Consider the following 11,892-nt stretch of genomic DNA (forward strand, 5'->3'; position numbering starts at 1 on the left):
TGCTGAACCTTCAAACACACGCAAATGATCATGCAAGTCGCCTAAGAGTGTTTGTGTCCTATTGAGTCTTTACACATTGGATGGGTCTTGGCAAAACATGCATATAATGAAAAGATGATTCCAAGCTTTAAGTAAGGAAAGCAATATAACCTGTGTGTCGTCTTGTAGTTCCATTCCCATTAATGGAAAAATGAACTGGCCTCCTTTCTTGGCCCATTGACAGCATATAATTTGAGTTTAATCTCCGAGCAAAATCTTCCACCTCTCTGTAAAAATGACACGGCCACTCATTTTTACATGTCTTTCATTTCATCGTATTGCTGTGGAGCTTAATGTAAAAATCCTGATATATGAATGCTTTTGTATATAAAACCGGTTTGCAAAAGGAACTGCGGTGTTTTCTACACGTCATAAACTAAAGGCATTTAACTCAAGAAGTTTCAAGTAAAGGAGATAGCCTCACCTATCAAGCATTTCCTTCAAAGCTGGATCAATTTCATCATCCATATCACCATCTCCAAACTCAACCTTTGGGGTGAAAATATCATCTTCTGCATTCGGTAAGTTTGGTGCCTCACTCGTGCAGGACCCGTTTTTATCAACTACCTCACCGCTTGGATTTTTTGTGGAATGTGATTCCTAAAGCACAGAAAGGAAAGCATTTTTCAGTAAATTTGACTAATACCAATCCAGAAAGAAACTAGTCTATCTCAACCTTGTCAGGGGCTGAATTGATCTCATTTGAGCAACCGTTCTTGAGATCCTTCTTTTTCTTGTTCTTCTTTTTGCTCTTGGAAGTCTTCATTGCCTTGGAATCTGTGAAAGAGAATTTTCCTTATCTCCACAATGACGCCTTCAAAAGGAAGTAGAATATAGAAAAAAAGAAGACTAAGAGGCAACTACCATAAATTTATGCATCAGATATCTCCAATCACCCGTAGCCGTAGATATCATCAAACAGGTTTGTCCTAAACATTCTATGATTGTTCATCCAAAATACATAATCAAGAAGTATCCTAACATGAAACTGACCGACCAATTCATATGAAGAAGCAAGAAAATAAACTGACCACCAGAATGAAACAATTGCATTGCGTGTCACAAAAAAATGTTGAAATAGAAATGCAATTCATCAAATAAAATAAAATAAAAAAGAACAGGAAAACAGTAAGTAAAACAGAACAAAGATTATGGGAAAATACCTCTGCCGTTAATAAATGATAAAAGATCATCCACAGAACGCTCATCCACACGTTCTTCCTCAACTTCCACATTCTGAGATACGAAAATCCAATAGCATAAAATCAATTTTATAGACCAGAAACATGTCTAACTTCATAATTCATGATCCAGATTATAAAATTATGCAATATCCTGATTTAACAGTGTAAAAGGAAAAAAATTTCAGACCAACCTTCAATTTCTCCCTTTCTTGCAGTTCCTTTCTTTTCTTTGCATATAATCTATTCAAGAGTCGAATTCGTGGATCATCCGTTGTATTTTTCAATGGCTCCAACTTCTCCTCCTGGTTAAAGGATTAAAATAAGATAAGCAACGGAAGCAAATGAGGGCTACACATCCTAAAATGGGACAATGTTGAGAATCACATACCTCAGTCAGATCATCAGGCAAATGAAATATCTCACGTATCTCTTCAGGGGTTTTTCCTTCAATGATTCGTGCAAGTGCACGGCTTGTAAGATCAACCAAAGGCTTTAACTGCAAGCTGTCAGCGGCTGAGGTCAACTCACAGAGCCTCTTTGTGTCTATGCGAATGAATTTTTCATCAAATGTTTTTCGTTCCTACGAAATTGAAGAAGAACGCTCTGAGAAAAATCCACTAATTATGTAGACATGATACAGTTCGTTGTCAATTTAAAGAATTCACATGAACTTACAAACCTTATTTGAACGTCCAGGTACTTGATGAAATCTGCAGTAATCAAGAATCAAGCTTAACATGGCCGGATTCACTCGCTGCGGAAGAGATATTGCATAGTTCTTAGATGATCCAGCACCCTTCTGTAGTACTTCTTGGCATATCATGGGACAGAACATTGCAGCCTCTTGTTCCACTTGCTGAATTGCACCATCAGCAGTTTGAAGCCATATATATGACTTCATCATCTATGTCAACGCCACACAAGAGCAATCAATTCTTGCAATAAGCTATACTGTAACTAGCAGTTCCAATAGGGAAAATCAATCACACTCCAAAACATAGATGCCACAAATGTAAATTAACAGACAAGAAATTTTAGTTTACATCCAAAGTAGATGTGACAAAACCACTAGTCCATGTAAATGCATATGACAGAGCACTAGTTATTATGCCAGCTGATTAACCATATATATATTGGTCGCATGTGATTTGAAGTAAAGGGAAGTATCCATTTGAGTCGTCGGAAATGAGAAGTAACAAAATCTATGATTAAAAAAAATTAAGCTTACATCCGGTTTTATGACCGCCATATCGACTTCTGACATTGATGATGAACTGAAGACTCAGTCTACTGTTATGGAGCTCTTTACAATACAAATGATATCGCAAAGCTCCAACAAGTAGGACACAACCTACTATCCAAGTAATTATATTCCTTGAACTGCGAAGTTTCTCAAGAGTCAAGAACGCAAATGGCTCCCCAGAAGAACACCCCAGGTAGAAAACTTTCCAGTCCAGGTCTATGCGCATTGAAGTTCCGACGGTAATCTCAAGCAATTTCCGATAACTCCATCACCAAGCTGGTAAAAGAGGAGACATGATGCGTAAGGGGACAAAGACAAGAGCAACTTAAAATTAACTGAAAGATTGTCACTTTGACCGAATCTTCCACGTAAACAAGGAGCATGCCTTCGGTATCCAAAACAGCAATGGGGAAGAACAATATGAATACTCATTTACAAGCCGACAAGGTGTATATTCAGTTATCTTTCCTGGAAATTTTCATTTCACTTGAACGTTAAAAAGGAGCGTTCTCAAAGTGTGGCCACGAACAAAAAAGAAGAACATCAGAAACGAACAAGCCAAAAAAAAACCTAACGCCAGAAACGGAAACAACACGAAATCGCGCACCAGGAAATGGGCAAAAGAAGGGGACTCAACCAGCCATCAAAAATCGATCCAATGGAGCGGGAAAACGACGGAAAGAGACAAGGACATGGATACTTTCCTAGAAACGCAATCAAACAGGCGGACAGAGAGACACACACAGGCACACGAAGCCATCGGAACCCGTTCGAATCCGAGGGAGAATCAACGGAAACGACAATACCGGGGTCTTACCTGGAAGAGGGAAGGGTAATGGAGGTACGAAACAGAGGAAATGGAGGAGGAGACGGCGGAGGGAATCGAATCTAGCGGCGGCAGAGCAGCCAGAAGGAGCGGATAAGAGAGAGAAAACTAGAGAGAGAAAGGAGGGCTCAAAATTGGGGTTTGGCTTTTTTTTCATACAAATTTTTAAGGAAAATTAAAAAAGAAAAAAAAAATGGTGTGTGGCCAATGGCCATATGTATATCCGGTCCAGTACAGGTGTGCGCGCCGGTGAGGCCGAAGGATATGCGTAAAACGACGTCGTTATATAGGAAACTGAGGCTAAAGATGATTGGTTGGTTCGAACCGTGGGCCCGAGAGGCTATTTGCCGATGCTGGTTCGGTCGCCGCCGGTTCTTTTTTTTTTTTCTCTTTATTATTTTTTAACGATTGTATAAAGTTTTATTTTTTTTCGTAATTTTTGGCGAGAAATAGGGAGAGAAATTGGACCTCCCGATAAATTACAGGCTCTAACTAAATGGGCCTAAGCCCAATTAAGATTCTTGGGCTGAAGGCAATTTTAAACCTATATAGAACATGAAAATCCAACGAAATAATAGCCCAAAGTTCAAAACCGGGCTTGGAATCTTTTTTTGTGTGTTTTTTTTTCTCCACTCAAATAAATTATTTCTTGTAAATTTTGGTTTCCAAATAATTTCAACGGAAATGAAAAAATTATTTAGACAAGACATTTATGAAGAACAATAACTGACTTTAAGTTCTATTTTTTTCCCTAATTTTAACGTAATCTGATTATATTTTTTAGAGAACTTTTTTGATAGTTGTGGAGAAATCTTTATTTCTGAAAAAAACATTTATATTTTTTATATAATAACTAATATATATTAATTTGATCAAAATATTAATAATTACTATAGATAAATTTGTGGGTGGGGCTGAAGCCGTGTACATGATGACTGAGGATGCAATAATACAATTTTGAATTGGAAGAGTAATATCACATCCTAAATTTAAATAATAATAAAAAAAATTGTTTGACAAAAATGTCTGTCACTGGCAGCACCCGTTAGGTGAACGCCACGTGTCGACACACGGATGCGTTGGACGGCTCCCGTCTCTCTCATCGCCATTTTTTTTTCACCTCCCTAATCGAATTTTTCTTCCAAACGCTAAAGTCCAACGAAATTACATCACCTTTTTTTTCCTTCTTTGGTCGGTCCGTCGGCCCTGTGGGCCTTATATATATATATATACACATTACATATATATGCATGACCGAAAAATCATATGTAGATTTATTCGACAAATGTAACTGTATATATATATATATATATGTATGCATATATAGTAACCGTAAGTATGATAAAAAGACAATAATAGAAAGTTGGTGTGGGTGGAAAGGTGAAATAAAATGAGACGTGGGAAAATTGGGTGTAGGCGTTGGGAGAGAAAGATGCACGTGTGTGGGGCACACTTGGACCGACTGTCATCACCATCATCTGATCTGTCATGTGAACAAACATCCGTTTTTATTATTTTTTTCCATAACATAAATCAAATAATTATAATGGTTTATAATTCGATTAAATCTCTAACAAAATTAAAATTACATGGAATTTGATATAACATGTTCTCTTGTGGTTGTAGCGGTGAGACCATGTGCTCTTCCTCGGGACGGTCCAAAGAAAACCGCCAAGTCATCTCAACCACACATTTGTTACTACTCGTAGCTTCTTTTTTTTTTTAATATAAAGTTTTATTATGTTATATTATTAGTGCTAAAGATAATATTGATTATTTTCATTTTTATATTTATTTTTCCTCCATCATTTGTCCCCATTATCACCCAGAACAGCACATCTGTCCTGCTATAAACCACTCTCCCTCCTCTGCAACACACTCATTCACTCTGCGAAAAGCGAAAACAATCATCTAGAGAGAGAGAGAGAGATGGAAGGGAAGGAAGAAGACGTGAGAGTGGGAGCGAACAAGTTCCCGGAGAGACAACCGATCGGGACATCGGCGCAGACGGACAAGGACTACAAGGAGCCGCCGCCGGCGCCGCTGTTCGAGCCAGGCGAGCTGTCCTCGTGGTCGTTCTGGAGGGCGGGAATCGCTGAGTTCATAGCCACTTTCCTCTTTCTCTACATCACCGTCCTGACCGTCATGGGCGTCAAAAGGTCTCCGAGCATGTGTGCCTCCGTTGGAATCCAAGGCATCGCTTGGGCCTTCGGCGGTATGATCTTTGCCCTCGTCTACTGCACCGCTGGTATCTCCGGTAAGCCATCCTTTTCCCCCCGATCTATCTCATCGATTATGGAGAAGAAATTCCAAATCTTGGGTTGGTTCCGGAACTGAAATCCGTTCTTGGGTGAGAAAAAAGCTGGTTGCTTTGTCTTGGAGTGAATTAGTACGGAGTTATAGAAGAAGAATCTTCAATCTTTCGTGGGTTTTTCATTAATGGGCGGATCTGCCATGAAGTAGAATCTCTCTAAGTTATGTTGTTTCCTCAGGTGGACACATCAACCCGGCCGTGACCTTCGGACTGTTCTTGGCCAGGAAGCTGTCGCTCACCAGAGCCGTGTACTACATGGTGATGCAATGCTTGGGAGCCATCTGTGGTGCAGGTGTGGTCAAGGGGTTCCAGCCGTCGCAGTACCAGATTCAGGGCGGTGGGGCCAACACCGTGAACCATGGCTACACCAAGGGTGACGGCCTTGGCGCTGAGATCATCGGCACCTTTGTCCTCGTTTACACCGTCTTCTCTGCCACTGACGCTAAGAGAAGCGCCCGTGACTCTCACGTCCCTGTAAGTTCACTTCCTATGGGGATATCAGTGTGTGATAAGATCAGAATGAGTTAAAGAAGATGAATTTTTGTGATTAACCCATCGGATCAATGACTGGATTGCAGATTCTGGCGCCACTCCCAATTGGGTTCGCAGTGTTCTTGGTTCACCTGGCGACCATCCCCATCACAGGAACAGGCATCAACCCGGCCAGAAGTCTTGGAGCCGCAATCATCTACAACAAGGACCATGCCTGGGACGACCATGTGAGTCACCAACGTCCAAAGCTTGTTCTGATCATGTATGGGAACTATTACTGATTAAGATTTGATAATTATAATCCGTTTTTTTGGTTTTATAATTTCAGTGGATCTTCTGGGTTGGACCATTCATCGGAGCTGCACTTGCTGCTCTTTACCACCAGGTGGTCATCAGAGCCATCCCCTTCAAGAGCAGCAGCTGATGAGAGAGACTCCATGGATCTATCTCTCTTCAGACACTGTGAACTGCAACTTATCCGGCTTCTACTTAGCTGCTTCCGTTGTTTATAATCTACTCGTGTGAAGTGTATGTGTCTCTGTGTGTGTGTGTGTTTCTTCTACAATCCAATGGAATTCGATGTAAACAAGAAAATTTCCAGAAATTCCAAGCTCATCTCATCCTTTCTGTTTCCTCATGTTCCAAATTATTTCAGTAGTTTGGTCACTTTCGATAATGATTTCCAGCTCACAGGAAAAGCAACTCGGACCAAACACAAATTAAATACACGAACATCGATCACATGCAAACTCACCCCACACCTATTTATGTTGTCGAATACATGACCTTTTTTTGTTCGTTTGATGATATCGAATCAGACGACGGGCAAAATACGAATTATGTTCATTACAAAATCGGTATTTATATTGAATTTATGAATTATATAAGCTTATCCAATCAATTTAACAGCTTGCTTACAAAGTAAGACAATAAAATAATGAAATGGAATGTGACCAAACCAAAGAGAAATAAAAAAGACAAACTTTTCAAAAATTACCTCTTTATCCTTGTTTTCAGGTAACCAATCACAGAACGCAATGTGGCAGGAGTGGGAAAGCTTCCCTCGACGCGCGCGCAATCCTCACGCGCCCATGGGCCAGCGAGTACCTGACACTGCATTGAGGTAGATTCACCTACCCTCTCTACCCAGTAACGCCGTTACAAACACCGTCAACGACGCCGTTACGTTTCCCCTCCGTCAGATCCGAGACGATCGCCGTCAGGTCCCGTTTGTGGACGTTAACGAGGAGGCCGTGCTTCATGAAGAGCTGGGATTAAGCGCGGACGCCATCACCGGTAATGGCGTCTCTCCCCGCCATAACACTTCGGACGATCTCTCCAAGTTCCCTCCTGTGGAGGTGAACGCGAAGGCCGTTCTTCATGAAAAGCGTCAGCGACATCTTCTGCTCCACCTTGTGGCCGTTAGCCACCGTGAGGCGATGGCGGAGTAGAACAGTGGCGGCGATAGACTTCATTTGCAGATACGCCAAATCCTTCCCCAGGCAGATCCGAGGGCCAGCATTGAACGCGACGAACCTGAACGGATCGTGATTGATGAATCTCCCACCGTCCGATGATGGCGAGATCCATCGCTCCGGCTTGAATTCCAGGCAATCCTCTCCCCACGTGGATCTCATCCTCCCGGCCGAGTAGATCGAGTAGGTAATCGACGATCCCGCCGGGATGAAGGTCCCATCGGGCAAGACGTCGTCCTTCACCGCGTGTTTGGAATCTTCCGGCACCGACGGGTACAGTCTCAGCGTCTCCGACAGCGCCGCTTTCAGGTAGACCAACCGGTCGAGCTCCTCGAACGTCAGTGGCTCCCCCGCCCCGACGGCGCAGATCTCGCGGAGGATTTTGTCCTCGACCCTCGGATGCTGCGTCATGAGCCAGAAGAACCAGCAGAGGGCGACGGATGACGTGTCGCGGCCGGCGAGGATGAAGTTGAGCGCCACGCGCTGGAGGGTGGCATCGGAGTAGGATTCCTTCTTCTTGATGAAGCGGGAGAGGAGGTCGTCGTGGAGGGACCCATCCCCCTGCTGACTCATCAGTTCCTGCTTACGTGTACTGATGATCTCAGACAAGTACTCCTCCATCTGGACCAAGCTTCGGCTCAAGCTGACCTCTAAGCCGAGGCCGAGCCATTTCCTCAGCTTCCACAGAACCTCAGGCAAAATAAACCGCTGGAGCGAAGCTTCGGTTGCGAGGTCGAACGAAACCGCAAACGCGTTCACAGGGAGGTCTGGCGAACAAGTCCGCGGGTCCTTCCCGAAGGTCAGGCCGCATATGTTGTCAAACGTGAGCCGGAGGAGCAAGTCCTGAAGATCCACCGGCTCGGTTTGGATGAGAGCCGTTTCAAGGATGGGGCAAAACCGGAGCTTGATGGCCCGGTTAACCCAGCGAACCATGGCTTGCCGGAGAGTTCTGGTGGTAAACTCGAGCGCCGCGGTCTTACGCTGGAAAAGCCACGTGTCACCGTCGGAGTTGAAGATGCCTTGGCCGAGGAGGTCGTGGAAGACGGCTTGCCACGTGGGACCCTTGGGATAGTTGTCGAACCGAGTCTTGAGGATGTGCTCCAGGTTCTTGGGGTCGCACGTGACGGTCACGAGGCCTTGTTTCTTGGCCAAGAACGGTACGGCGCAGATGCATGTCTGGTACGTGCCGCCGCACGCGCGGAGGTTATCGGAGATCCAGTCGTGCATGCGCTCGCAGTTCTCGATCAGACCAGGGAGACTGCCCAATAGGGGCCAGACACGTGGACCCTTCAGGGACCGGCATATGAACGTGAACCACAGCAGGTACGCCGTGATCGCCGAGAGAATCATCAGAGCGGTGGATATATCCATTTCAGACAAGGCCCGAAGATGACGAATGAGCTCTTCCGGGAATGTTTGCGTCTCTTTTCTCAAGAAAATGACGTTATTGCAAAACCTACCTGAAGAAAAAAGGTGAAAAGCTTTACACAAAATGGAGACGATCGACCCAGATGATGTTTCTCTCCAGAAGTTGCCGAGAAACCGAAGAGCTGTGTATATAAACAAGGACGAAGAAATGGAAGAAAGAGTGACAATTTGGCACAGAATATTTCCAAGCACAGAGAGAAGATTTATAGGAGAGGAAATGAGGACGAGCAATTATGAAAGACAGACTGTTTCCCTTCAATGGAAATCACTCTCTCTCTCTCTCTATCTCTCTGTGAAGAGCTCAGTCTACAAACCAAGGCGATGTTGCAGCACCATTAATGGTCCTGCTAGGCTGGTAGGTGGTTGGAGCCTTAATATTCGATAGAAAAAACCCACAAATTTGAAAAAAAAAAGGCTTAATCTTTGGGTAAATTCTTGGATATTGGTGGGTTCAAAGCCTGAGAGCTAAACAGCTAGTACTACTTTGTATAACTGAGGAGAAGAGCATTGAATACGATTAGTTGAGGAGCCAAAGAGAGAGAGAGAGAGAGAGAGAGCCACGGCCTGCGGTTTTGGACGAAGCATCCTCATGCATGAACCCAATATTACAAAGGTTTACACAAAACCAAAAGGCATACATAAAAGATATCACAAAAGAAGCATGGGTCGACGCCTCCCTTTTGTGGCTATTAATTGCTGTGGTGAAAGACAATGATATTAGGGTTTTGTCTCGGGCTATATCATATATATACACACATATATATATCGACGTGTTGGAGATCTGATGTATCTGCTCTTGGCCTTTATGAACTCTCGGGAAAGTTGCAGATGAGGGTCAAAAAATGGTGTGTGGGAATTAGGGTTTCTTTCTTCCATGAGATTGTTAGGGTTTGGGTGAACAACCCAACCAACGAAATCCTTGCTTGACTCTCCAATACGTATGAGGGTTGCGTACGGGTTTTGCCCATTCATTGTATATAATAATACAATTTAAATGATAGCGCCATCCATCTCTTGTGTCTCTATATTATGCATATATATATATATATATATAGTTTGGTAACGCAATTATTTCTTTTACCGTTTCCGCTGTGTGTTTTTAAGTGTCAATTGCCTAGATATATAGAGATGATGATGCCAATTACGTACCATAATCATGCACATATATACGTATATATATATAAGTGTATATATATATATGCACATGTTTGCATACGTACTCGCTCGCTGATGGATTATCTTGAAACTGATGACTAACTCATCAACGATTATTACCAAAGAAATTGACTGACTAGCACTCGTGTTTTTATTTATCGAAGATTTATAATATAATTTGTGATGAAATATTGTACCAAATATCTCTTGAAATATAATTAATATATAGCCATAATAGAAATGGAAACCAAATCATATATATATTCGTCCAGGATTGTAAAAAGTTATCCCCTTATTTTGACATTGTGTGTGTGTATATATATATATATATTCTGGATTCGATTCATATAAATCTCTGCATTTAGACATATAACTAACGAACCGTAACATAAACGGTCCATATAATTATTTTCTTATAAAAAAAATATATAATTATTTTACCGAAAACAAGTACACTGTACATCTAAATAAAACCGACAAACTTCGATCTCTCATTCTTTTTTTTTAAAATTTGACAAAAAAAAACAATATCAGTTAATCTCATCGAGAACTGCGAAGGCTTTGACCATTGCATTGCATGAGAATACAGATATATATATACATATATATATGTATGTATGTATGTATGTATGTATGTATATCTGTGTGTTTTTAGAATCTTAGATGCAAAGACAGAGAAAGTCAACCCTATGCAGGAAGACACGCACCTGAAAGGTCTACACGACCATATATATATATATATATATATATATATATATAAACAATTCATCGACCATGAATGAAATTCATTCATAGCTCACACACTTTGCAGGTCTCATTCAAAACAACGAGTAGAAATTCAATAACGAGGAAGGATAGATATTTAATTTTATTTATAGAAAAGGATCAGATTATATTAAGGAAATTAAATAGGTAAATACTATAATTAGTCAAAATAATGATGATGAAGTTAAAGCCAACGCGTGTCGGGGGATTGTTAACCATGCAAGTCACGGTGCAATATACATCACAAAGTTTTGGTCCATTGACTTTAATTTCCATTAAATATTTCCGACAGACCACCATCTTCTATCCATCATTCGCTCAACCAAAATTGCACGATCATCTTACTCCATCAACCCCAACAACAAAAAAGGCAAACCCTAATATAACAATTTGTTAAAAAAAAACTATCCATATATATGATTATTACATGTGCCAATATATATATATATAGTAGCGGACTATAGGAATAATTAGAAATGGAGGCAGAGTTAATTTTACCATATGATAAACTTAATTTTATCATGATAGCATCTAACAATTCTGTTAAAAATCTTATAAATTTTATTAAAAAAATATTCTTTTTTAATCAAACAAATGGTGCTATATGCCTCCATCCTTATCAAATTGGACCCATCCATGTATATATATATGTGTGTATATATGTAATATATATGTGTTTGGGTGTTCAGTATTCTAATTAGATTATTAGGCTAGCTTCGTAGAAGGAAGATTATACATTGATTAGGTTAATTAGATTACATGACCGGCAAGGCAGGGCAGAGCATTCTTCCTAGATATTGAAGAAAATTATATTATTAATCAAAGGAAAAATTATAGTAATTAAATAAGTATTAAAAGAGGTTGTTTAATTAGGTAATCTCACATCGATCTCCATCCATCCATCCATAATTACAGATCTGGGGGGGGGGGGGGGAAGGATATAGAAACTTAAAAAGTGATTCACTTGCTCG

At 41.2% G+C, this 11,892-nt stretch overlaps 3 protein-coding genes across 4 annotated transcripts in view; 1 reads left to right on the forward strand and 2 right to left on the reverse strand.

Moving 5' to 3' along the window:
• LOC104817294 (SKP1-like protein 21) overlaps window positions 1–3,464 on the reverse strand; it is a 4,386-nt gene extending 922 nt beyond the window's left edge. For both annotated transcript variants that reach the window (XR_772496.1, XM_019202962.1), the window contains exons 1-9: window positions 3,284–3,464; window positions 2,452–2,742; window positions 1,903–2,127; window positions 1,612–1,803; window positions 1,415–1,525; window positions 1,203–1,275; window positions 716–816; window positions 464–639; window positions 148–266 (exon numbers count right to left, since the gene is read on the reverse strand). Coding sequence is in view for 1 of the 2 variants with exons in the window: in XM_019202962.1 (XP_019058507.1) it covers window positions 148–266; window positions 464–639; window positions 716–816; window positions 1,203–1,275; window positions 1,415–1,525; window positions 1,612–1,803; window positions 1,903–2,127; window positions 2,452–2,487 (1,033 nt within the window). In the remaining variant the exon portion in view is untranslated. The remainder of the gene's footprint in view (window positions 1–147; window positions 267–463; window positions 640–715; window positions 817–1,202; window positions 1,276–1,414; window positions 1,526–1,611; window positions 1,804–1,902; window positions 2,128–2,451; window positions 2,743–3,283) is intronic.
• A 1,690-nt stretch (window positions 3,465–5,154) lies between these two features.
• Window positions 5,155–6,729, forward strand: LOC104817296 (aquaporin PIP1-1-like). The gene is made up of 4 exons (XM_010546436.2): window positions 5,155–5,549; window positions 5,785–6,080; window positions 6,185–6,325; window positions 6,427–6,729. Exons 1-4 carry the CDS (start codon window positions 5,222–5,224, stop codon window positions 6,520–6,522), a joined length of 861 nt encoding a protein of 286 aa, XP_010544738.1. The 5' UTR covers window positions 5,155–5,221; the 3' UTR covers window positions 6,523–6,729.
• Window positions 6,638–9,823, reverse strand: LOC104817295 (cytochrome P450 86A8). The gene is made up of 2 exons (XM_010546435.2): window positions 7,463–9,823; window positions 6,638–7,354 (listed from the first exon to the last, which is right to left on the reverse strand). Exons 1-2 carry the CDS (start codon window positions 8,942–8,944, stop codon window positions 7,241–7,243), a joined length of 1,596 nt encoding a protein of 531 aa, XP_010544737.1. The 5' UTR covers window positions 8,945–9,823; the 3' UTR covers window positions 6,638–7,240.
• Window positions 9,824–11,892: the final 2,069 nt, after the last annotated feature.

Source organism: Tarenaya hassleriana, unplaced genomic scaffold (genome assembly GCF_000463585.1).
Source record: "Tarenaya hassleriana unplaced genomic scaffold, ASM46358v1 Cleome27, whole genome shotgun sequence".
Lineage (NCBI taxonomy): Eukaryota > Viridiplantae > Streptophyta > Magnoliopsida > Brassicales > Cleomaceae > Tarenaya > Tarenaya hassleriana.

Excerpts from the sequence above, each read along its gene's own strand:
- LOC104817296 (XM_010546436.2), top strand. The coding sequence starts at position 5,222 with ATGGAAGGGAAGGAAGAAGACGTGAGAGTGGGAGCGAACAAGTTCCCG. Across the intron at positions 5,550-5,784 it reads CTGCACCGCTGGTATCTCCG|GTGGACACATCAACCCGGCC; the intron begins GTAAGCCATCCT and ends TTGTTTCCTCAG. Across the intron at positions 6,326-6,426 it reads ACCATGCCTGGGACGACCAT|TGGATCTTCTGGGTTGGACC; the intron begins GTGAGTCACCAA and ends TTATAATTTCAG.
- LOC104817295 (XM_010546435.2), bottom strand. The coding sequence starts at position 8,944 with ATGGATATATCCACCGCTCTGATGATTCTCTCGGCGATCACGGCGTAC. Across the intron at positions 7,355-7,462 it reads TCATGAAGAACGGCCTTCGC|CACGGCCTCCTCGTTAACGT; the intron begins GTTCACCTCCAC and ends CTCTTCATGAAG.